This window comes from Microtus pennsylvanicus, chromosome 5 (genome assembly GCF_037038515.1).
Source record: "Microtus pennsylvanicus isolate mMicPen1 chromosome 5, mMicPen1.hap1, whole genome shotgun sequence".
NCBI classification, from domain to species: Eukaryota; Metazoa; Chordata; class Mammalia; order Rodentia; family Cricetidae; genus Microtus; species Microtus pennsylvanicus.
The window spans coordinates 75,699,912-75,726,737 of NC_134583.1; the positions used below are offsets into that span (position 1 = coordinate 75,699,912).

At 45.5% G+C, this 26,826-nt stretch overlaps 1 protein-coding gene across 6 annotated transcripts in view; it reads right to left on the reverse strand.

The window, feature by feature from the left end:
• Window positions 1-26,826, reverse strand: part of C5H10orf90 (chromosome 5 C10orf90 homolog) — a 219,973-nt gene that overhangs the window by 19,315 nt on the left and 173,832 nt on the right. For 4 of the 6 annotated variants that reach the window (XM_075974874.1, XM_075974875.1, XM_075974877.1 and 1 more), the window contains 3 exons: window positions 12,013-12,300; window positions 9,738-9,922; window positions 7,484-7,661 (listed from right to left, as the gene is read on the reverse strand). In XM_075974874.1, coding sequence (XP_075830989.1) covers window positions 7,484-7,661; window positions 9,738-9,922; window positions 12,013-12,300 — 651 coding nt within the window. The remainder of the gene's footprint in view (window positions 1-7,483; window positions 7,662-9,737; window positions 9,923-12,012; window positions 12,301-26,826) is intronic. The other 2 variants (XM_075974880.1, XM_075974876.1) reach the window with 1 other exon arrangement.

The following is a 26,826-nucleotide window of genomic DNA, read 5'->3' on the forward strand; positions in this document are numbered from 1 at the left end:
GAAAAGGCTCCATGACACTGTTCCAGACAGATAATGTGCTTTTGAATTATGACTCCCAAAACACAAGAACCAAGTTTAGTTAGAAGATTCTAATTAAAACATTTTCTGCATCCAAGAGAAAAATTAACCGCATGAAGAGATAACCTGTAAGACAGGAGGAGATATTTGTAAACCATGCATCTGATAAAAAGTTAATTTTTAAAATATATGAGGAAAATATTCCAACGACATGAAGAAAAGAACTTGACTATTCAAATGTGTGAAAGACCCCAAAAGCCATTTCTCAAGTGGTCATTAGATGTATGGAAAAACTGCTCACAATATACAACTACACGGAAATACAAACTGAGCCCACACTAAGACACCACTGATCTCTGTTGGGATAGCTGCAATGGGGAAAAAAGAAAGAACTATCCGAACTGCAGGAGAGGGGTGAAGAAGAGGGGCCCTTACACACTGCTGGTAGGAACTGACTCCTTAGGAACTAAATGAACTGTCTAAAGATGTGGCCCTCACACTGCGGGGTGTCAATTCCCTTGCATTTCAAAGGAGACCGAAGGGTGTGTAGGAAAGACATCTGCACTCCTGTATTCTTGCTGCGTTGCTTGTAGTGATATATATATATTATACATCATATATTATATGCATAATATACAATTATACATAATGAATAATCTGTAATACATTATGTATAATATATAATGTGCATATATATAATCATGTATAACATATATTTTATACATACATATGTATATATAAAATGTTGTTTATAACAACAATACATAATGAGCAGAGGACTCTGATGAAAATGAGACCAGGGTAGAAGGGGATATGGCCTAATTTTTATTTTTATTTTTGGAGGGATTTACTGTTTCAGCTTTATTTTTATTTTTTATTTTTTGGTTTTTTGGTCCAAATCAGGAGCAGAAGGAGAGAGAGCACGAGCAAGGAACTCAGGACCGCGAGGGGTGCACCCACACACTGAGAGAATGGGGATGTTCTATCGGGAACTCCCCAAGGCCAGCTAGACTGAGTCTGAAAAAGCATGGGATAAATCTGGACTAGCTGAACATAGCGGACAATGAGGACTACTGAGAACTCAAGAACAATGGCACGTACTGGCTTTGTGGGAGCCTAGGCTGTTTGGATGCTCACCTTACTAGACCTGGAAAGAGGGGGGAGGTTTTTGGACTTCCCACAGGGCAGGGAACCCTGATTGCTCTTTGGGCTGACAAGGGAGGGGGACTTGATTGGGGGAGGGGGAGGGAAATGGGAGGCGGTGGCGGGGAGAAGGCAGAAATCTTTAATAAATAAATTAATTAATTAAAAAAATAAAAATAAAAAAAGAGAAAAAGTCATTACAAAATGGACAACCCTTATGATAAATGAAATAAATAGGCTGGAGAAAGATAAACACTGCAGGGCTTTGCAATGGCACTTGCAGAAGCACAGACTAGAATGGAGGTTTCAGGGGCTGGAGGAAAGGGTCTGGGAGAGGCTGGCCAAGGGGATAAAGGTTGGGTTATTTAGAGGGAAGAATGTTTTGAAGACCTGCTTTACACCGAGGTGACCAGAGAGTATCAGGAAGCATTCAACCTCAAGTTCATTGGAACATCTTAATGGTTCTCACCACAAAAGAATAAGTAGGCGGGTGCTGGCTGTGGACATGACAGCCATCTTAGTATTTTATAGTACACTTCTTAATGAAGGGATAGTGCACAGCACAAGTTTGTATAATTTTTGCCAACAAAGCTGGAGGAAAGCTAAAACACTACACCTGTGCTCTTAAATGACAAGTTCAAACACAAGTCACACCCTTGCCTTCAAAGCCACCGCAGCCATTGCTAGTCAAATAGTAACTTTATCAAACTGTTTGCTCAGATTCTAGGGCTCTCCACTTGCTCCCCCCCCCCCAAGAATCATAAGAAGTGGAGACTTATAGACTATTGATAAACTTCATAAACTGTTTCCTTAGAGTTTCCACACAGTTTATTACTTAACAGTCTTGTGGAGCCCAAAGGAAGTCATTTGGAAAACAAAACCTAGGCCTTTGGGCAAATCTCTTAGAAAGCCATTTTTCCTACTTCTGGTAGACCAGGGCTCTGACTTTTTATTATTGTGATTGGAAATGACCTCATCCTGTAAATCTAATTCTATAGAATTAGATTCCCACTCTTCTTAAAAGCACAAAGCAATGCAGTAGGGCTTCCCTTCGCAGGGTCTTAAGTCTGCCATGGAGGGCTCTGAATCAGGAGTCTTCAAGTAGCTCAGGCTTCCTGTTTTTTTTTCCTTCTGTGAGCTGATAAAGGAAAATTTACTTTTCTCTGATAAGCACATTTTAAAATTCCTCTGAGGTTAACACTGGGAGAGCTGACCACAAATATTTCTTTCAATGTTTTTTGGGAAACCATTCCTGGGATCAGATGGGGGCAGAAATAAAGGATGCTGTTGCCCTGCTAGGCTGGCTGCAGGAGCTGTGGCGATCACATCTGCTTCTATGGTTTATCTACTGAGTCACATCTCCCCCTGAATGCTCCGAGAATGCAAAGCAGCCAAGCACTGTCAACAATCTTCTGGGAAAGGAAATTTACAAGTGCCTTCTAGAGAATTCCATCCTTCTGCTGGCCCGTGATTTGAAAGGCTTGGCTCACCTTGGAAAGTGTGGATAATGAAATTCAGATTAAGTCCGTCTGATTCATGAGATCCAGCAGGGAGTCTTGGTGTGCCATGGGGCCACCCATGTTTCTTTCTGTTGGGGACATTCCTCCAGGACACCCACAGAGGATAATCCAAAATGAGAAGGCACGGAGGGAGGAGATTTAGAAGTGTTTAAGAACTGAACAGCAATGGGGGCATAGAGAAAAAAGGAGCTTACGGAAGCAGAAGCAGAGGCTTCTGGTGGATTTTCTACATGCCTAAAGGTCAGATACATAACCAAATTAGGAAGAGCCATGGAAGAAGGTCATGATAAGAGGTTGGGAAAGGGGCTGAAGTAGTAGCCAGGTCATGCAGGCTGGCTGTGTGGGGCCCTGGCAGGCTGAATCTGTAGCACTGAGGTAGCAGTAGTAGCTCATCTTTGCAAAAGAGTTCAGTGGAGAAGCAAAAGCCTCCATACTCCAGCTTAGGGGTCAAGGGGGAGATTTTAGGGGTAAGAGTTTAAAGAAGCTGCATATGAGCTCAGGCGGAGTGCCGTGCTACCGAGAGAAGGGGCAGACTTGCTTCCAGCAAGGGTTTTGTCATCTTCCAGGAGTGCAGAAGGATAGACAATGAAACTAACTAGGGAGAAGGTGGCAGAGATGTGGTGGGAAAGATCTGAACAAGATGGGGGCACGACCCAGGGAGAGTCCAAGACTCCAGTGAAAGATGATCAAGGCCAAGCATGGGGGAGCTTTGAACAGGATGAAGTCCTGAATGTGTCAATAGGGAATGGCAAGGACCACCACCCACCTGTTCCAGGTACAAACCCTGCTAATCGCAGGTGCCCGCGTGGCTATACTTGATGTTTCCCATATACAGTCAGGCTTCTTGGGGTTCTGTTTGAAAGGAAGAAGCAAAAGCTAATTCCAAAAACACTCAACCCTTAGGTCATGGCTAGCTTTTGTACAAGGCTCAGTCTACCTAAGATTCTAAGCATGACTCAATTTTCTCGTGATCCCGCAAAGAGCTGATGGGGAAGCCTTGCTTACTGTTCCAGGTGACCCCAGGGAGTTGACAGAGCGTTGACCTGGGAGGAAGACAGAAGCCCACAGGCTAGAGTATTTATCATCTCAGTTTTTCTTACATAGCTCAGTAATTGCCACCTGTTACTTACATTTCCACCTAAGAACCTTTCCTACCTCCTTACGCCCCAGGACCTTCCCTAGCCTCTGCCTTTACTGCTTCTGGCCCTCAGCCCCTCCACACAGCAAGCTACTCCATCTTCTGACCCCTGCACAAGACCGAATTTAGTGGCTGTACCATCTAGCCTCCCTATGGTCACTTTTGCTTGAGCTGATTCCTGGCCCTCCCATCTCCCTTAATCCCATCTCCATAGTTACACTGAGCATCTCCCATCACTTCTCATTCTCGTGCTTTCCTCCCACCCACCCTGTACCAGAACCCACCTCCTTGGTGTCCATTCACCTCCATGCAATGGGAAGCTCCCGACCAGGAGCTGGGGACCAGAGCCAGGAGTTTATAAAGCTACTTCATGAGCCCTCTGTCACCCCAAGCTGCTCATAAAACTTCCCCTGCCCTTCAAACAGAGACCCTTAGCCCTAATTAGCACTTACACCCCCATATGTATGCACATGTGCACGCACGCACACACACACACACACACACACACACACACACACACACACACACACTGCAATCTGTCCGCAAGCCTCTGAGACTGCTTAGAACTTATCAGGCAACATGAAACAGCTGGCCCCTGGTCCCTTCTGTCATTGCTCCTGCACACCCAGGGTCTTGCCTCTCCCAGCCTTGTCAGGTGCCGGAGCTCCCATCACCTGAATCTCTCGGGTCTGTCCCTGAGCCAAGACTGCTTCTGATCAGAGGCAGCTACCCCGGCATGGAAAAGCAAACCTGAGCCTTCCTTCCATCAGACGTCTCAACGCTGCAGCCAGGGCTCATTCGCACACATGATTTATGAACTAATTTAGCATGTAAGGAAACATCTGCATTTTGCTTTTATCATCTTGCCAGCAGACAGGCTGAAGACAAGATGCATACTGTAGACTTGTTTAATGGGGCCTTAAACCTTCCCTCTCGCTAGCCCGAGCTTACACAAGGCTCTGGTTTCAGGACTTGTCTGATCTGACCTAACACAAACAAACACAGAAATAAAGCTCTCCTCAACACGTCCGTACCACAGGGACAGTTGGAATAGCCGTAAAATCCGTGCCGGTCAAGTCCCCCCAAGAGCATTCCAGTGGCCAGAACTGTCTTGGAATTTGGGGAATAAAAAGGTGACTGGTTATTTAATACTATGCATCTAGACTGGGCCCCTTTTATTATATACAGTTTTAAAATGTTCATTTAGAGGCACATGAACTTAGATTTGTTTGGGAAAAACATCAAAACTGACTAATGTTGCAATCAGAGTTGTCCCCTCCCCACACACATATACACAAAAAGATACATTCAAGTCCGAATTCCGAAAACTGTGACTGTGACCTTCTTTTGACCTTGTCACTGGAAATCTGGTCCTTGCGGATATAATCAAGTTAATATGTGGTCACACTGGATGGGTAGACTTCAGCTCAGTATGAGAAGAGGAAATTGGATTCAAAGGCACACAGACATAGGAAGAAGGTCGTGTAAAGACAAAGGCAGGCTGCAGGGGACCATGCATGAGCCAAGCAGCACCAGGGATGGCCAGAAGTTACCAAAGCTGGGAGAGAGGATGTGGTGTGCTTTTGCTCTGAGCCTCCAGACAAGACTGGCCCTGCAGGTGCCTTTATTTTGACCCCTGGTTCCCAGAACTCTGAAAGAATGTATGTTCACTGTTTTAGGAATATATGTAGCATGGCAAGAAAGTAACATAGGTATATAAAAGCTATGTCCCCTCCCATACAGGAAGGGGAGGAGCCCAAAGCCACACCCACCCTGCTATGGTTTGGATCTGTAGTATATCTTCCTGTGTGTGAAAGGCCCAGCCCCCAGCTTGGAGCTGCAGGAAGGTAGCACAGACTTTAAGAGATGGGGTAAAGTGGGCATTTCCAGGTCATTGGAGATGTGCCCTTGAAAGACACTGTGGGATCTTGGTCTCTTCTCTCCTTTGCTTCCTGGCTGCTGGGCGATGAGCATCTTTGCTCCACTTTGTACATTTCACCATGACGCGCTCCTGCCTTGCTGTACGCCGAAAGGCAATGGTGCTTACCAATGATACCGAAACTTCAAAAACTGAGCCTGAATCAACCCTTTTCTCCTTGTAAGCTGATTCGTCTCAGATTGTTTGTTACAGTGATGTAAAGTGAATGAGTACATCACCATACTAAATAAGCTCTCTACAGCCACTTTTTGCACACACTGTAGGCTGAAAATGGAGATTCTCCAGTGCCATCCTGTGTGTGTGTGTGTGTGTGTGTGTGTGTGCTTGCTGTGATTATCAGTTGACATCGGTGTTGGTAGCCTAACTCTTTGACCAAGTAAAATCTTTCATGCTTTGTGTGTGAGAATGTGTCAAGGAGTTACTCCCACTGTGGCTGCCATTCGGTCTTCACAGCGCCTTGAGACAGCTGTGCCTGAAACAGCTGCTCTTTGTTGAGCTAGAGACTTAATGGTCCCCTAGAGAACACATCCAGACCAAGTCTGTGCCCGCACCTAGCTTGGAACACTAGCTAGACACCCAGTGTGCAGTGGGCCAGCCCTTTGCGCATCTCTCTGGCTGTCTTCGTTTCTCATCATCCTGGAATGTGTCACGGGATGGAAGCAGCAGGTAACCTGCCAGATCCCTTGCCTGACAACAATGTATTCAAGGGCGCCCTTGCTGGGGTCTCTAGACAGTTCTCCTGAAGTGCTCTGGAGGGCGGGAAGAAGCCAGTCTACCCACAGATGAGTCTAATAGGAACCTATTACAGAGGCCCTCTTCTCTGTCTCCTGCATCTCCCTCCTCCTGAGAGCTTGGTAAACTTGCTAAGCTGCATTTTATTGAAGATGGTTATTTCCCCAAGAGAACTTTTACTCAGAACCACACTCATGATTTCACCTCCTGGGGTCCAAAACATTTTCCTAGAGACCTCATTCCTGCATTCACAGCCATAAACCAAAGGCTTCTCCAAGCCTCCAGATTTTAAGATTTGGGTTGGCAGCCCCTTCGTAAGTGCTCTGATGTTCCAGTCTTTGCCTTCATCTCTTGTTATTCTTGCTAGTTCAAGGGCCTGTTTATGAGGTCCATGAAGAAGACTGAGGTCAGCCTTGCTCACAGTCGTGTTCCCAACCCCCCCACCCACACACACACATAGTGCTGGCCCCAGTAAAGGTCCCTGCTAACTCCTGCTCTGAGGAGAGTGCCCTGCCTCTCAGGGTCGACTCAACCCTGGCCTTCGCAGTGCTGGGCAAGCTGGCCATCCTTCCTCTGAGCTCATAGCAGGAAGAGGTCTCAAGATGACAAATGTTGATGCAGACAAGCTGGAGTCAACTTCTCGCCCCAAGGTCTGTTTTGCAATCTATAAAGGGCAGAGGAGATCGCTCGCAAACATCCGTTAGGAGTCAAGAATTTGAACTTGCTATCCTGGCTCCTACAGTGATGCGGCTCCTTTCCCAGCTGGAATGGCAGATCTGCGTCCCAAGTGATTTCTGCTGAGTTGCATGCCCATATGTAACCTCTCACAATGAGCTGGCTCCCAGAGAAGGCTTCAGGATGCTGAGGTCTGCTCATGCCAGTGGTATAATTTGAGATCATCGAGATCATCATTTGAACCTTCAGTGCAGGCTCCAGGCCTGAGAATACCTGCCCCCCCCCCTACTCAGGCCTCCTGAGCCACCTGTAGCTTACCACTAAGAGGATGGGGAACGGTGAACTGCTTCTTGTGGGCACGGACAGGAAGTAGGCTCTGCTTCTGCCCCAAGTTTTCCTTTTGTTGTGCTTTCCTTTGCTGTACCATGTGCTTAAGTTTCTGCAGCCGTTCTTGTGAGCGAGAAATGAACTGAGGTCTACGGACTTCCAGCGCTTCCTAATTGGGACCAAGAACAGAATCAGATTTTATTTTTTTGAGAGAAGGGAGACCAGGAAATAACACATCCATTCCATGTACTCAGCGGGAGCCAATCAAGAACACAACCCTCAGCGGGCAAAAGCCACAGTGTAAACCCATGTCATCATCCCCCCTCCACATGCCCATGTGTAAAGATGGTACGGGAACATTGATGACAAGCTGCTGGAGGTCAGTTGCAGCCAGCAGCACAGACCCCACTGCAGCAGGACCAAACAATAACTAGCATTGAAGTCACTGACTACCAACGACCAACATCTGCCCACGTGAATTCACACTGCCAAACCACTCGCTGCTGAGGAACCCAAATCTGATGGTTCTGCCATTCGACATTCTAAGAGAGATGGGTGGGATTGGAATGCAGGTGCTAGACAGTTGCATACTCATTTCTGCTGGGAGAGGGGGAGTCTTAAGGAGCACATGCATGGTCCTCCTGGCATGGAAAATGGCTTTTAAGAATTCCTATCTGTGGCTTATGGGAACTGCTTCTCCTGGGTAGAAAAAGGTAGGCGTCTTTGTGAGACAGAGGGATTCTGTGAGCATCCCAGGAAAGATCAGAATCCCCTCCGTCTCCACAGCAGTCTCTCCCTCTGTGCTCCCTGCACAAAGCACCATTGCAGAGCTGCCATGGCAGATGCTGGGGAAGTCACTTGTACCCGTTCTCTTTGTGAGTCCCCACATGGATTCTGGAAGTCAGTCATCATTGTTCCTATTGGACAGATATAAGCAACAGGGCTCAGGGTAGCTTAGTGGACACTGTGCTGGTGCTTAGTAGCATACACCTCACACTTATCCCCTGCTACCGTTTGTTGTACCAACTCCTGAGGCCTTGAATGTCTCTGCTCAAAACATATTAGAAAGCGTGCCAACGGCAGCCACTCCCAGTAGGTTTTACTGGGTCTTCAAGGCCAACCAGAGCATCGTGGTACCCCCAAAGACTGCCTTGTGCAAGAGTGAGTCCCGCGTGGCTGTCTCTATGCTAAGCTGTAGAAGAAGACACATGCCACATCTCAATAACTTCGTATGTCTCACAGGCACTGTCCTGGGTCTGCCTACAGCAGGGGCTCAGCACAGGTTCGCTGGGTATACTGCCAGGCTAGAAGTGCTCCTTGGTCCTAGTCCCCTTCCTGCCACTGGAGGCTCAGAGAGGAACACACTCTGAGCTCCATCCACATCATGCATGGGCCCCTGGCAGCTGCACTGATCAAGGAGTCTCTTTGGCAATGTGAGCTATTGGCTAGCAAGTGTCTGACTCACCAGTCACTAAATGTGCAGAAGCTTTGGGGAAGGGTCAAGGCTGGAGATAAAGGCCCCGAGAATGGGCTGCTGGCCCAAGTGTGGTTGCTGCTTCATTGTCCATGCCTCTGCAGACATCTTAGTGGTTCAGGATTTGGGGACTACCCTGGATGTTTATCGCAGGCTCATCAAGGTTCAGGGCTGCAGCGGTGAGCCAATGGAGCTTTCTTCTCATCCAGAGAGAGGTGCACCCCACGGCCAGGGCCTCCCCCAAAAGTACATCTGGCTATGCAGAATGCCAGTGGTGGCAATTTTCTCTGAGGTCATCCACCCTCTTAAATGTTATACCTTTAATCGATATATGTATGTTACTTCTATAATCAGAGGAGGAACTAAAAGAAAAATCTTTCATGTCTTTCAACTCACGGTTGCATGATTTGGGAATCTCTTAAAGACTGTGCACCCTCATCTGACTACGGGGTGTATAGGGACCCTCATCTGATAGGGATTTTTTTGATGTGAAGTGATCCATGTGACCTCTGTGCACTCTTTCATTGCTATGGTCATGGTTGCTAGTACCCATAGTCCTCATTCTTACCTGGCAGAGCTACCTGTGTCCTTGTCTCCAGGAGGCAGTCAGCAGAAGAGAGGTGGGAAAGGGTTAGGGAGAGGCCAGTGACACAGACAGGGAGACTTGCAGTCACAGGCAGAAGTGAGGTCAAGGTGCATGCCACACTCCCCAGGAGAAGTCTCCCCTGGGAGAGAGTCCAGCAGGATGGGGAGGAGCTGATGGCCTTTTACCTGCAAGGTCATGGAGCTTGACAGCAGGTGCCGAGGCTCAGAACTCCCTTCCAACTGGTCAGAGCTCCGTGGTTCCTCTGTGGCTGTTGGAGAGGGTATTGCTGGTGAGGGCTCAGGAGCGGCAAGGAGGTCCTCGTGCTTCTTGCATTCCTTTAGTTTTACAACCAAGTCGCAGCAGGTGTAATCTAGGAAGGCAGATTTACAGCCCATTTAGAGGGCACCCAGCGGCTCTCCCGCCCAGCTCCCAGACACAAGAAGAAGACACACAAGGCAGTTTAGAAAAGAGAGATGCCAGTGAGTTATTAATGAACCTTGTTAAGCTCATGGGATCCCGTCTCATCACAGACCTTCATGGCTGCCCTTGTCACCCAGGCAGTCAGCTCAAGTCCACGACTGGCTAGTTAGGCCAGGGAGGTGTTTCTTAGACTGCAGTGTTCAGAATGCCTTTGCTCAGGATGAGAGGAGACTATTTTAGTCTGGATTTCATGTTAAGCGTGTAATTATTACAGTTCACTTGTTTCAAGACAGCATATTAATCTGTCTTGTGTTTGCCACGCTAATGATATAATGACCAGGGATGTTGTTCAATTATGTAGCCCTTCCCTTAATTTTCCAGAGTTGACCACTTGCTTCACATAAGTAATCAGGGGTTTCTCTCTCAAAGCTGGTGGGGCCCCTTTCCTGGGGCCCTTTTAGGTTCCTCTTGTGGAAAGAGTCGGAATATGAGCTGACCCCTTAGCAGCCCAGGTGAGGCCATTTCTGGGATGAGTAGAATAGAATGAATAGCTGTCCCAGGTTACTTCCTGACTCAGCCTTGACGGCAAATGCAAGGATAGGTCCCTTCTATCACCGTAGCCCGCCCTCCCCCTCTGAACTCCTGAACTCTCCACCGCACCTTCTCAGCCCCACCAGCCTCACCTAACTCCTTCTTTGTCCTAACCCAGCATCATCTTGCCCCAAATGGCCTCTGACCTCCACTAAGTGCCTTTGGTCCTTCTGCCTCAACGAATCCTCATCTCCAGGCTGAGTCCTGACTGTCAGGGCCCCTCCTTCCCTTCTTAAGACAGGATGCATTCCTGCTGCCTACATTCTGCAGCCTAATCATAAGGTGGGTTTAGGATCATGCCTTAACCACACTGTACCATCTACTACTTAATTTACAGTCCAGAATCTTGCAGTGGGTGTAGAGGCTGCCTCTTCCAACTTAAACCACAGGGTCCTTGAAGAATCGGAAGCCCCTGGCTCTGGCGTTGGCCTCCTGGGCCTCTCACAATTCTCCAAAGCAGCCCAGGCCTCCCTGGAGCTCTGGCTATGTGCACTTTTCCCTCCACCTTTCTGTGTGTTTTTTCCTGAAGTCTCATCTTAAGACTCTAATAACATTGACATCTCAAGTTCCGGCTTAGAATCATCCTGGACAGAGACAGCTCTGCCCTGACCATCTCTGAGTGTGGGCGTTCTCAGGTCCCACAGTATTCAACATACACTGTGCCTTCTCCACTGCGGAGAGTATTGACCGCAGCACCCAGTCATGACAGGTGTTTATAATAATTGCTTCTGCCACCGACTGATGGTTCAAAACATAAGAACCAACTCCCAGTAACATTACTTTGACCAATAACCATAATCACTTTAACTTTTATCACCCCAAACCATATGATATCATATATGTCCTTCTGTCTTGTTCCACGTTCTTTAAGAAAAAATATCTTCGGAACAATCAGAAGTCCAGATTCTCTCCTGATGGTACTAGGGACCAGAGTTCATTCTCTGTCATGTCCGCCTGTCTTTTCACACAGAACTGTTCACTACAGCACCTAGGAGTGGTCAGCAGCTTGACCTACAGGGATAGGATTCCTGGGTCCCACTTGGTTATTTCCTCTGTGGGAAATGGAGACAGGGCTGCTTGCCTGTGGACACTGTGGGGCCCAAGGCGGTCATGTAAAGTGGTAGTTATGTGTCGGGGACTGTACCCCGTAGTTATTATCCATGCCAGACAGTTACTGGGGGCCTGGGCAGCTTGGGGACATGCTACATTCAGGGCAGCTGCCCCAGCTCCCCAGACCTTCCAAAGCTCAGTCACAGAGTCTGCCGTCTTCCTGGCAGTCTTCTGAGCCTAAGCCTATGCACTATGTCTACTTGGTAGTCCTGCTTCTTCTCCCTGTGCCCCCCAACACTACTAGAATGCCAGCTGTGTGAACCATCCCAGAAAGGCACTGAGCTTTTTTCTTTATGTGCATCAAGAAAGAGCCCGGGGATGGCCACCCTCACTCCTTACCTTTAGGGAACTCTTTCTCTATCTGAGCAGTATCATCTTCCTGCGGAGAGGCACATGTGACTTGTATAGGGCAAAAAAACACAGGCAAAGGGACTCTGGGTGTCAGGAAGTACGGGTGCTGTCTCTCTTGGGACTCAGAAAAGATGCTAGACTGCCCATCATTGCTTGGTGAACTGTCTCCATCAGGAAGGAGGTGTTTAATGGGCTTCTGTCCCACTGGGGAAGGAGGAAGAGTTCCTTGTGCTTCTTCTTGTTGCTCCTTGCTGTTTCCAGAAAATACTTTTGTTTCTATTCAAAATAAAATGAGAGTTGACCCAAAACATTTAATGGCTACCCCATTGCTCTTCTGGCTAATGGGCTACAGCAGGGCTTCAGGGAACAGTGGATAGTTGGTATAGCTACGCATTAGCAAACGGTCAGCATCCTTAACTCTGAACTGTAGTTTAGGAGCTCTGTTTGTATACAGTGTTACCATGAATTTGACTTCATTTGCATACACTGTTACTATGTATTAGTGACAAAGGGACTGTGCCTAGTGCTGCTCTTGGGAAGTCCTATTATCTTTCCTATCATTCTCAGCAGAGCAAGGGATGGGACATCTTAAATTTGGGCTTGACCCATGGTACCTGAGTTCAAATCCCAGCTCTACCATTTAAACTCACAGCCTCTTCTATAAAATCTAGGTGAGATGATAATATAATGAGTGAATACTAGAGACTATACATAGATACTCTATCATTGGGTCTTACATGGCAAATATAGAACTAGAATATATACTGTAGAATACATGTATTTAATTAGATCTACTATACACAAAAACAATACTTATGTAAATATCAAATATTAAAACAGGTAACAAGAAAATAGTCATGCATAGAGCACCTGATACCCACTAGGCATTGCTTTATTCCTGTTATTACAGATACTGATGTTAATCCATGTGTTATAGAGAGCGCAGATGCGGCAGGCAGAGCATCATGCCTTTGTCAAGCTCTGAGGAAGAGATGGATCTACAGATGTGTGGCACATGCTGTTCCTACAGGGTGACATCCAATTCCCCAGACATCTTTGTCCACCAACCAGGGACCAGGGAAAGAAGTTTATGCATCTGTGATTTGCAGCAGCTTCAAGAGACAGGTGTTGCTGAGTAAACGTGCACTCATCTTGCAACTATATTGTTAAGCAGATAAAGCAAAATGAGGCTTCCTCATAACAAATCCTTCTTTGCATGGGATACCTCTGGAGAGATACAATGACCAGGGAAAGCACAATGAAGGCCAGGAATGGGAATGGAGAAAACACTTTCTCTCTGATGTCTTTTAATAGGCTTAGATATAAAATCTAAACTTTCTTTCTCAATATTCTGTAAGTTTTAAAAAAAGATGCCTGCTTTAAATAGAACCATGACTCTTTTTGAGTTACCATCTCCCCACACTGATGTGCCTAAAGGGAACAGCTCCACTGGAGGTGGGAGCTACTGCGGTAAATGAAAAGGGTCCTTAAATGATTGTGTGATAGGGAAGGGGACAGTAGTAGCTGTCCCCTGAGTCATGAAAGTTAGGAGAGCCACAACTCTGCTTTCTCAAGTGTGTCCTATATAAGAAAGAATGGACCAATGGTGGTGCTCTGAGGATGTCACTGGTGACCTGCTAACAATGTCCCGGTGTCTACGGCATGCTTTCTCCCGTGTATCTGAGAACAGCTGATAGTAGGCAAAGCTGGGTCATAGAGCTCGCTGTGAAAAGCAGCAACATTAGGGCATAGGGTCCCTCGAAATCACCTTTATGAATTTGGGGTCCAGCCCAGAGGAGTCGAGTTGGCTACTTTTGATTCCTGTTCACTATGAGGGCGAACCTATGTTCTGTGCAAAACACGGAAAACATTCCTACTGGTCTCAGGCCCAAGTGTTGAATGTGTGGCAGCTGCTAGGCCTTGTTTCTGGAGTGCAGACATCCCCGCATACAATAAAGCTGCATTTTGCTAAATTGTATGGAAACATGTTTATAAACCTTTCCTCTAAAAATCACCAATTACGTTTAATTAGAAAATACTGTAGGCAGAAAATAGCCTATAACAGTCAGCCTTCCTACATGGCTTCCTTTCATTAGAGACTCTCAGAAAAATATACAAAAACCAACTAATTATCAGGGATACAGTCTCTGCCTGCCTGCTGACAAAGACCATCCACATCTGGATCAATACATTGACTTACAGACTTATAGAGTATAATGGGTCAATATCCTCATCCATCGAGTATCTGCCTTTCCCAGTCCCTCTCTTTTCCTTTTTGTCTGTCTGTCTATCTAGATGTTCTAATGTAATCAGTGTGAGTTAAATGTTTCACTTGTGATTTGAAAGGGCTAACGCAATTCCAGAGAGCAGAATACAACTTCTATTTTGGGTCACTTCTTAACCATGTATCTTTTGTGACTTCTGTGGGTACCCTGCTGATAGTGTCTCTTTTGTGAATTCTGAAACATGGCCTTGAAAGCCATGCTAGGGAGAAGGGCCCCGAAATATTTATATGTTGGGGCAGGAAAAAAAAAAAGGAATGGGTATCATTGGAACGATGAAAGTTAGGTGATTCACATTCTGTTTCCTCAAGTGTCTACTGCATAGGCAGGCAGTACGCATGGTCTTTTTTCCCATACACTGGGGAGGTTGGATTTCAGGTTCTTCTATCACACCCTATCTTCATTTTCTTGTAGTTTTGACTAAATACCTATGGAAACAAGGGTTTATTCTGTTTGTTTTATGATGTGAGGGGCATCACAATGGGAAGCATCGGGGGCTCAGTTGGTGTTAGACCATAGGAGCTTGGGAAACAACTTCCTCATACTTTCACTGACTAGGAATAGCGAGAACTTCAGCCCAAAACCAAGCAACATTTAGATCTTGTTCCCAACCTCTATGACCCTGTATATGTCGGCGAATCCTTATGTACTAAAGCTTTTGCAATCTTCCCCAATAGTGCCCCCACCTGGGGACCAGCTGTTCTAACCGAGGAGCCTGTCGGGGACATTTTGGCCACACCATGGCTCTCAGGAGTTGGTACCTCACTACTGCAAGCTCGACTGTCATAAGGGAAATGGGAAAAGCAGCATCTATGCCAGGCCTTGTGATTTTTGTGTTTTTTCTGAGTCTATATATGGAGAGGCTTTGGCAGTACACATTTCCTTCAAACAGAGCACCACCAGAACCCTTTCATGGTCTTGCCTGGTACGTTGGGGCTCTATCTCTAGGCAACCTGCCTGCCCTCAATTCTATTGAGCTGAGTACAGACACCAACAGATTTTGCCCAGCAGTAACAAATCTGCTTCTATTGATGTTATATCCTTGTCTGGGAAGGAGATTGGACCGTCATGCAGGATCTACTTATAACTTTATCAATCTCACTGTATCAAAATTCTGCACACCATACACAAAGCCACTGTCATTTCACTGTGTCTATTATGCAAAAGCTTCCAGGAGACAGTTCAGCGGAGTGGCATGGCCAGAAGCTCTAGGCAAGTTAGCAGCAACTCACGTCCTAAGCACACAGGGCTAACCCCAATGAGACCCAGGCAGGGTTGCTGTGTGGCTGGCCAGGCCTGCCAGCTAGTGGCTGTGGGGTTGGTAGTGTATGCTGCTCCATCATCCTGGCTCCTGACCTACCCATGCTTAGCAGCAGACCTTAAGACAGAACAGGGAACCCTGAAGCAAACCAGGGCCCTCAATAGGAGAAGCCTAATGGAAATAGGATAGGAAGGGCCTCAGCAATACAGCATCCATATCAGTCAAGAAGGGACATATGTGGCCAGACTCGGGCACTACCGATTTACACAGGTTCTCAGTACAGCAGGAGAACAGGGTGGGCATTTCTCTGGATAGTTTACCTCCAGGGGCTATAATATACCACCATGCACACTGACTCGACAGAGAAAGCCACTCCTATATGCGTTCGTATTCAGTGTTCAGGAGATACACAGATCCTGGAGCTGTGATGACTGAGGTGCCCTGGATCACAGCATACAACAACAAAGTGCCTAACACCAACCACGTATAAAGACCCACACAACACCAGGTCTCTGCCAGCCAGATGTCCAAGGCAGAAAATGATATCCAGGAAGAGTGGTCTCAAGAGCCCACAAGGGACAGCTGCAGGAATAGCCCCAGTGCAGGTCAGGTCTCACGTGCAGAACTCGTGTTTTGGTCATTGATACATGCACTAGGTTAAATCTTGTTAGGAGGTTGCGAGACTGGAGAAGAACTTTCGGCTCTCTAGAATACTCATTCGGGTAGACATCATATTTGGGAGTCAGAGCACAGCTTTCCACCTCCTTAAAACCTATATATATATGTTTTTAATCTACCAAAGGGACTCCAGTGAGTGAAGCAGGCTCGTTTAAGTCTAACCCATGGAGTTTTCTCCTTATTTGCATCTGGTGGTCATGAACTCCCCCAAAAGCCAGGCCATTGTTCAACTGCCTCCACCTTAGATATACAGCAGCTGACGCTTGTGATGATGTCTCTGGACCATTAGCAGAAACATCAGTTTCTAAATTCAACTGCAAGGGATGTGTCATCTCAGGGCATCCTGAAGGTCCTCTCTCTGCTGTTACTCTAAGTGGTCCCGAACTAACCCTTGACCTCCTATTCCCTATTGCCATTATACCTCTATGTGTGTATTAGCTGGAGTGGTCTGGATCAGTGAACCCCATAACCACAGCATCTAACTGGGAACTAGGTAATTGAACCTGGTAAGAGTGGGCGCTCAGCCAGAAAGACACACTAGACAAGCAGATGCAGGTCCTGCAGGGAGGACTCAAGCTTGCTCGTGGGACTTTGCAGTCTCCTCTCTTGGCACCGGGCTATGAGAGGAGGCTGATGCAGAGTAGCAGGAGGGGCAGGCTTTTGCTCAAGGCATGCTAATACCTCCAAGGAGGAAGGAGGATGGATGGTGGTTTACTAAGTGTCCAACTTCCTCAGCAGGTAGGTTTGCTTTATTCTTTCCCTTTACGCCTTCCATTACAATGCAAGGAGGTTGAAGCAAAAGAAAGTAGAGCTGCCAAGAAACAAGGGTGAAATAAAACATAGAATGAGCTCTTTCCATAAGGATGGCTGGTGGGGATTCCTCTCCTTTCTTCTGCCCCAGGCTCCCGCCTTTAGCTGCAGGTTGAAGGGGCTCCCTGTGGCAGTGCTTCAGGCTTCTGTTTACAATCGGACAATAATTGCTTCCACGTATTTCTGCTCAGTCTCTACAGAACTTGTACAGCATCCCAGTGACGAGGGAGGGAAGGAGGAGGGCAAGGAGGCAGAGAGGAAGTGGAGTAAACAGCTTCCTCCTGCCTGAGAGGCAGGGGAGTGTTAAGTGGCATCACCTACAAGACCCTCAAGGGAATCCCTTGCAGTAGAAGCAGAGTTGCTACCACTGGGGAGGGAATCAACAAAAAAGAATCGGGAGGAGAAGCTGGTGTGGCTCGGTGGATAAAGGGCTTGCCATGCAAGCGTGAAGACAAGAATGAGGCTCTCCAGCAGCCACGTAAATGCTGGTGAGGGTACTGCAGCCAGCCTGAGACTCTAACATTTGGGAGGCAAAGATGGGGGATCCCCGAAGCAAGCTGGATAGCTAGGTGGACTGAATTGCGAAGATCTGGGTTTAGTGAGAGACCCCCCCTCAGTAAGCAAAGTGGGGAGCAGCTGATAAAGGCACTCTCATCAACTACTAGCTCCTACACACATACATACAAGTGCACTACATATATAAACATGCATACACATGTGTATACACACACCACACACATGAGAAAGGAGGGGTGCTGGGATTGGGGGGCATACAGAGGTGAGGCCTTTAAAGAGTCTTTCTCCTGCAGGAACCAGGCTTTATGGAGATGCCAGCTCTGCCCTAGACACAAAACGGCTTCCTTCTATTCATGCAGGTATCTGCAGCTTTTCTTTCTGAAGGACTAGGTGAAGGGAGGAGGGAACAATGACCAGAAAAGGCAGGCTTGTAAAAGGAATTGTGTTCACTGGTGACTGCCCAAAGAGCCTATACCCTGTGGAAGTCAGGGTGGGCAGGGAGAGATACTGCGGAGACTTCACTGTGGTGTTTGGACACAAACAAGAAAGTCCAGGAATAAGAAGTCCTCTGCCTTGAAAGAAAGAGGGAGAAAAAACCTGATGTGTTCACTGGTACTATTTGAAGGTTAAGTTTCACATTATGTGGAGAACTGTCTATGCAATTCTCACTTGCTATAAGACACCTACACTTAGTAATTGCAGCAAAACAATAATGCGTACTTCCCCCAGAGAGTGACCAGAAAGGGTGCTGCATCTCCCAGCATATCGCAGTCCTAGAGGTTTGTGAGATTAATGATAAAAAGTCTAAGCAAAATGTATACAGGAGGCAGAGTTGTAATTCAGACTCACGCCTGTGTGTGCACAACCCCTCTCGACAACAGGAACATTTTACTGCCTTGCAAGCACCATCAAGAAACATAGGTTCATCAGAGCAGGCTCTGCGATCCCCTCAGCTGTCATCTCCAGAGCATCTGTTTCTCCGCAGGCCTCATCCCAAAGCGCGGCTCCTCTGAACCAGAAGTGTGTAGAACAAACATTTTCAGCATCTCCCAGAACTTGGTCATGTCTGAAGAGGTATCTTTATGTCTCACTAAAATCTCTTCCCATTAAACTAGCTTTTCCTCAGCTAAAAAAATGCCACAAATGCTGACTGCCAAGATCTGAAACTTAGAAAAGTAAAAATTAAAATACTGGGGCAAGTGTGTGGCTCAGAAGCAGAGTTCTTGCCTGGAGTACCCGAAGCCTAGGATTCTACCTCTAGAACTATCTTTCCAAAGCTGTAAAACCTGACTTTCAGAGCCTCTCTGATGGAATGCCTACAGTGGCTGTGTAGGGCAGGGAGGGCCTTTCTCCTGGGCGTTGGATGTGACCCTGCCCTTCATTTCTTTCACTGCTAAGCTAGATGTTTCCCTGTCGAGCTAGATCTCGAGTTACAGTCATGCTTAGGGTTGCGGTCTGGGGGTTGCTACTGTCAATCTCCTTGTGTCTAGAACAACATTACGGCAATTTCTGCGTGTTACTTCTCAAAGTCCACATGTCACTGATGAATACAAGCCCCTGTCACATCGTGATGTCTCCTGCATTAGCAAAACCAAGGCTCTTAACTGGAAGTTGTTTTCTGGCAAGAATTTGAACACTTCCTCCGTTTTCTACTTTTATGGAAGAAGCCAGTGGGCTAATGAATGCACATGGCCGGGACTTAACAATAGTGTGGAGGGAAAGAGAACTCAGCTCTGGAGGAGCTAGAGGAAGAGAACCTTCATTCGTACCTCAAGATCATCGGGATTAGTCAGAAGCTGCCCAGTTTTGTGCTTGGTGATGAGGAGAATAGAAAGGGCTACAAGCAGGATGAGAAATGCTTAATATACATGGCCAAGATGGTTGCCTAAACCTGTGACATAGAAAACAAAGGATTTCATAATACTTTGATGGCTCTGATAACAGATCCCACCATCTAGGACAGTTCTCCACTAAGATCTTATTACTTGCGGCAGCCTGGAGAGCTGGGACTGTTAAAGAAACAAGAAGGAGAACCTTGCATATCATGCTAACCCTCTATTCCCCTCCCACTCCTTCCCCGATTCTTCCTTCGAACCAGTAAGACCCATCTCCCATATTGAGAGTAAAAGTACTTCAGAGGATCCCATGTCAGAAGAAGAAGCAGATTCCAGGGTTAGAGGATTCCCATGGAAAAGGCTGTGGGCTTCTTGGTTCTGCTTGGGGCAAATAAAATTGCTTCTGGAGCAGTCAGAGACTTTCCCCAGGGTCCCTGCAGCTTTCTAGTTAGATCACGTGGTTCACGTGCCTCAATCATGTCAACCCAACCCAGCTGGAAGCACGTACTCCACATGCAGCCTCTCCGAAGAATGTCCTGCCATTTGAAGGCTATTTTTGACAGTCGGAATTGGAGAAGATCCCAAGAGCCCCCACGGAGAAGAACATGGCATGTGGAAATAGAAACCAGGAAAAGTCAAGCCCCAGAAGGAAGCTGAATCAGCAAGGCTGGCTGGATCCCTCTGCCTTCCACTCCTGAGACTTTCAGACTTGGACACTTTAACAACCTGACGTTTCCAATCTCTTCCCCAAAGGAGCATCATGTCCAATGATACGAACAGGTGGCGTCTCACCAAAGCTCTGCTTTCTGATCCCTTTCATATTGTGGAGAATTCCTGGGTTATTATTTATGTCTCTCTACTATGAAGGTTCTGCAGGAAACAGAATAGTCTATGACTTCACTTAGGAGACCACTTAGGTGGGGAAAACTAGAAATGTCTTTAACTGGTTCCTAAAAGCCACTGTCTTGTGAAAGTATTTCCCATATACCTCAGAGAGGGAGGACTTTCTTGGTGAAAATTGTGAGTGAGTGTGTGTGTGTGTGAAATCATGAGGAAAATCACCAAAAAGTGACCACCCCCAGCCAATGCTTAATATACAAGCCCGAAGAAGGGCAAAATTGACCAAACCTTTCCTCCTTGATGCTGGCTAATGATGGTTAAAAAGTGAGTTTTTAAGTAGTACGCCCTCAGGGAATACTGGTACTCACTGATTTAGGAAAAACATGCTGAAATGGTCATTATTAATATACATGTTATATGAGAAACTACCGAGACACAAAGGATGTCTTTGGACTTTTTATCTCATTTCTTCTGGTTAAAATTTAGTGGGATTTTTTTGTTTGTTTTGCTTTGTTTTTTAAATGCTCATTGGTGAAAGATTCAGAGAAGTCCTGAACAGAGCAGTTTTTCACATGAAGTCACTTCCCAGAAACTTCAAAATGACTATCTCTGTACTTCATGAGCTACCAGATATGGCATAAAGACACAGGTAAAGTAGCAGTTCCTAAAACACTCAGGATGCCCCATGGAGCTGAGTATTTCAGTCAATATGCTGTGGTGAACAGAGAGAAGCCACCAGCTACCCAGGACCCAACCACTTCTGCCTGCTCACACACCTCAAATACTATGACCCCAAATCTCTGAGAATAGATGAGTTTGTAACATATAGAAACATGGGTAGTGAAGGACTGAGAATATAGCACCAGAGAGCTACGAGCCACTCCCATCCTGGTTCTGCGGCCCATCAACTATGTGTCTATGAACAAACCACCTGCCCATCCAGTTTCAAGTTCTTCAATAATTTTTCAATAATTCTATAACCTATAATCACTCGCACACACATATACACACACACCTTACTGTGTGAAATGTGATTTGTAACCTGAGAGATACTAATAGTTAAGATTAATATTCATAATTAGGACTGGATTGTAAGAATCTTTAGTTGCCAATGGCCAGCTACCAAAGGAAATCCTTAATTAACACCAGTTTCACTGTTCAATGAATTCTGACATTGTTCAAGGACACAAGTATGCCTGTCTTTGTTTCTAAACTCGGGCCTGCATGGCAGCAGGGCAAACCCAACCATCTTTCAGAGCCTGCAGGCAGCCCTGTGGGAGGGGCCCAGCTGGACAGCCCCCTGGATTCAGTCTTGTCCTCTGGACACGACAGCTGCACCACAGCATCTAGATCACCAGAAATAGGTGAGCGAGGGATGGAGCTCCCTACAGGAACCAAACAAGACCTGAGACCTTTAAGTGTACTTGAAATGCAAAGTCGGACCTACAGAGAAGACAACAAGAGCCTCTGGCTCTTCCCTTCCATGGAGATGGTTTCCTTTCCTGTGAACACACTTTAATCCTTCTCACCTCTAAGATGTCCTAAACACTTTAGTCACATAGTTGCACTAGGCTGGGAAAGGGGGCCATAGGGTTTATAGTGAGATTGGGGCCCAACTTCCTTCTACACCCTGCCAGAAGTGATAGAGAAGTTTAGCAATTCAAGGTCTGGTTGCAGAAGACATTTGGAGCTTTGGATCATAAGGTTGCAAACACTGGGTGAAGTGTCACTCCCGTGCCAGTAAATGGCCCTCCAGATGTGGCATCTACAGAGATGGGGCTCAGACACATGCTGTCGGGATTGAATACCAATTGCGCTAATTTCTCAGCAAAGTTCAGACACTAGAGTAAGTGTAGGATCCCCCAGTTTTGTCCAGAATTGGGGGGAGAACATACAAAGAGAGAGGCAAAGTTCAATCAAAAGGCACAAGACTCTTAACAGGCATGGTTGGGTCTTCCTGTCCAGATGTGGGGTTCAAAAGCTGCGCCAGCCAGAGAAAGAACCTCTGAATTGCCAAGCTGTGGTCCAGCTTACCTCACATGGAAGGTTGACTTGAACAGGGCCACCCCCTCAAGAACACAGCATGTGACAGTCACCATGTCAAGGCTAACCTCTGGCCGCAGCCTGCTGCTATTTATACACTTGGGGATTAGCCCTTTTTGTCCATGAAGATGCCTTTCTCCCATTAGTCCTAATGGCAGTCATATGGCTGAACCAAAGGCACTTCATCTCCCAGATATTCTAAAAATACACTGCAGAGAAGGAAAACATATGCAGTGTTTTTATTTGGGATTGTAAAATCACAAACAGAAAGGAACTCGGGAGATCTAGTCCCTTCTTGGTGGTGACACCAGCGTGGTTACAGGTCTGTGCAGGTTTATAGGTGGGACAATGTGTGCGGTGTGCTCAGGAGCCAGTACATTGCAAGCTGCTTTTCGCATTGCCGTGTCTGAATTGCTGCTCAGATGCAGCCTAAAGGAGGAAGGACTTGGCTCACGGTTTGAGGGTAGAGACCATCAGAGTTGGAAGGCATAGCATTGGGTGTGGCTGCTTGTTCATTTTGAGCACATCAGAAAGCAGGGACAGAGTAGGGAAGCAGGGCTATGAGACTCAAGGCCCATCCCCAATCCTCCAGCTCATCCTCACCTTCTAACTATTACAGACTCTCCCCAAACAGTACCACCATCTGGGAACCAAGTGTTCTCACTCAAAAACCCCCTGACAAACACGCCCCGTTTTTCTTGGATCACTAGGATACTGGTATGTTCTGCCGGGTATGTTGACAAGGAATGATTCCTGCATGTTGGCTCAGATGATGAGCTACGTTCCAGAAAAGCATACTGCAGAGAAAATTTCTAAAACTGCGAATTGTATTTTCTCAATGACTCTGCTACTCAGTTGCAACAGCAAGAACGAAAGGGAAATGTTAGTCAGATATGAGGAAAACACACTTGAAATACAGAGATGCTTCTCAAGACACACAGGTAAGGAAAAAGCTGTAACAAAATGCTAATCGAAAGCTAATTAAGAGCTGATCAAATACTAATGTCACCATTCACCACACCCAGTGTCACTGAAAAGCAAGGTTTAAAATGAGCCTCGGCACTCAGCCCTAAATAGGATGTCTCCACCAATCCCTCCCTTCAGAGCTCAGGTGGAAAGCGTGTAAAACTGAAGGAAATGGAGGACACCAAGAAAACCAAACCCTCTAAACCAACCTGAACCAAGCTCATATGAACTCCCAGAGACAGAAGCAGCATGCACAGTCCCTGAATCGGTTTGCACCAGGTCCTCTACGCTTACAATATGGCTTCCACTTTAGTGTTTTTAGGGGATCTTCAGTGTTTGAACCACTACGTCTCTGATCCTTGCACCTTTTCTTGGGTTCTATTCCTTCTGTTGGTTTGTCCTGTCCAACTTTGATGTGATAGCTTTTGTTTATTTTATTTTGTTATATTTTTAAAAATGAATGAATGAATGAATGAACGAATGAATGAATGAAAACCTAGCCACTAGGGCAAAGGCTAACAGGGGAGCTGTCAGTTATATGTCCTGCGAGAAGGAAGTCAGCTTTCTTCAGCAGAGTGAATGGCACTAGGACTACCAACCCCTTCGTGACAGATCTTATGTTCAGGAGTAGTTGACCAAAAAATATTATGTGTGCTTTTATTTGGTTACAGTGTACTTGTTTTGTTTGATTTTGTTTTTTTCTGTTTGGGTGTCTTATTTTGTTTCCTTGGTTTGGGGAAATGTTGTATTGGATTTTTGTTGTTGTTTTTGAGAAAGAACTTAAAATTGGGTGGGTAGGGAGAGGGGAAGGATCTGGAAGGACTTGGGGAAGGGGAAAATATGGTCAAAATATATTCAACTCAAAATTTTTAAGTATTAAAGGTATAATAAAAAGAAAAAATATGTATTATGAGATGGGCTAAAAACCATTATTTCAAGAATATTCATAGGAATTACAGCATTTTCAAGTTTATATGAATAAATTATATTTTTTCTAGACTCATTCCAAAATGATACTTCTGTTTTCTTGCTTAGAAACTAGAATGTTCCACGTAAATGAATATGTGAACTTGGTCTAATTCCGGATAACTCTTCTCTTCACGAGATTTACTTTGTCATAACCTCTTGTTCTGAAATATAATTGCTTGTGTTGAAATATCTGACCCTAAAAAATTACATTACCCCATAATTTTTATGCCAACTAGTTAGACTAACCTTCCCAAATATTATTGGTTCAATAAAAATAACATGAAATAAAATAAAATAAACTTCTGGTCAACTCTGTTTCTTACAGTGATAGGCTTTGTATGTGGCAAGCTTGTCTGTATTCTATCATTTCTGACTCTCTAACATTCCCTGTCATTCTTTGGAGTCTTTTCCCTGTTGTCAGAATTTGCAAACAGTTTAAATTTCCCAAGCACAATTTGGGAAACCTCAGGAATGCCTTGCCTCTGCTTGCCTATGGACGTTGTTTCCAGGGACTAGGGAGCACAGAGTTGTGTGTTCAGCATCTCATCTGTTTGAAAATGATAAAGGCATCAAAAGGGTCATCCACCATGATCAACTAGGCTTCATCCCAGAGATGCATGGATGGTTCATCATCTGAAAATCCATAAATATATTCCACCATATAAATAAATTCAAAGGCAGAAACTGCACAATCATCTCGTTAGCTATAGAAAAGCCCTTTGGCAAAAATCCAACACACCCCTTCATGATAAAAGTCCTGGAGAGACTAGGGATACAAGGGACACTCCTCAACATAATAAAGGAAGTTTACAGCAAGCCCATAGCCAACATCAACTTAAGTGGAGAGAAAAACCAAAGAAATTCCATTAAAATAAGGAACATGGCAAAGTTTTCTGTTCTCTCCATACCTTCTCAATATAGGACTTGAAGCTCTAGCTAGAGCACTAAGGCTACTGAAGGAGATCAAGAGGTTAACATTGGAAAGGAAGAAGTTAAACATCTATATTTCCTGATGATATAACAATATACATAATTGACACTAAAAATTCTACAAAATCAACTCATAAAAATCACTAGTCCTGCTATATACAAATGACAAACTGACTAGACAGAAGTTTACAATAGCTTCAAATATTATACCCATCCAAAATTCCAGCACAATTCTTCACAGATCTTAAAAGGACAACGTTCAGCTTCCTATGGAAACACAAAAACTCAGGATAGCTAAAGTTATCCTGAACAATCACAGAACTGCTGAAGACCACCACCACTGATTTCAAGTTATTGTATAAAGCTACAGTAATTAAAACAGTATGGGTTTGGAACAGAAAACAGACATTTTCATCAGTAGAATTGAAGAGTCAGACATAAATCCACACACCTATGAACAACTGACTTTTTATATGAAAAAGAATTCAAAACACACACTGGAAAAAGATGGTGCTGGTCAGACTGGACGTCTCCATGCAGAAGAATCTAAATAGATCCATACTTACCGTCCTGCACAAAACTCAAGTCTCAGCAAGTCAAAGACTGCAACACAAAACCTACAATAAAACGAAATACTATGTTCTGAAAAGAAAAAGAAGAAAAAAAAGAAAAAGACTCCTAATGACATTCTGCTTTACTTGTACATCAATGTCCTTCTCAGCCACCATCAGAGAAGCTTCCTCTAGCAGCAGAGGGGAACACATACAGAGACCCACTCAGACATTATGTAGAGAGTAAGACATCTTGGAACACTCAGTTCTAAATGGAATGTCTCTATCAAATCCATCCCCTAGGACTTCCAGAATCCCCACAGATGAGGAAGCAGAAAAGGTATAAGAGCCAAAGGGGATGGGAGCACTCCAGAAGAACAAAGCTCTCTAAATCAACATAAGCAAAGCTCGTATGAACTCAGAGAGACAGGCAGCATGTACAAGGCCTGCATGGGCCGGCACCAGGTCCTCTGTGTATATATTATAGCTTCCAGTTCATGAGTGTACAAACAGGTAGGTGTCTGACTCTCGTGTCTTCTCTTGGGTTCTTTTCCTCCTGTGTGTCTCATCCAACTCTGGTGTGATTGTTTTTGTTTTATCATATTTTATATTGTTATATTTTTATTATTATCCCTTAGAAGTGTGTTTGTTTTCTAGTGAGAGACAGAAAGCGAGTGTATCTAGATGGGAGGGGAGCAGGGAGGAACTGGAAATAGGGAGGGAGGGGAAACTGTAATCAGGATATAGTATGTGAGGAAAAATTCTATTTTCAATAAAAAGGAGGGAAAAGGGCTGGGAGCTTCAGTAAAGCCAAGTGTGTGCTTTGTAGAGCCTGCAATGCGACACACACTGCAAATGTCTAGTCCTGGAAACCCAGGAAAGGAAGAGCACTTGGAGTTAACTAGTTTGTTCTTTGTAGGGCATGTCATTGTGCTCAGAAAAGATGCTGGGGTACTCTGCCACAGGAATGTCTCCAAGCTGCTGTTCTACACAGTGATGCTGTTGACACAAGGATGCTGGTCTGAAAACTGTATTTGTGAGTTATCACATTGTCCTCCTCTGACTTTCTCAGAGAAATTTTGTATTTTGGCTTCCATAGCTATCAGAGACCAACCTGATTT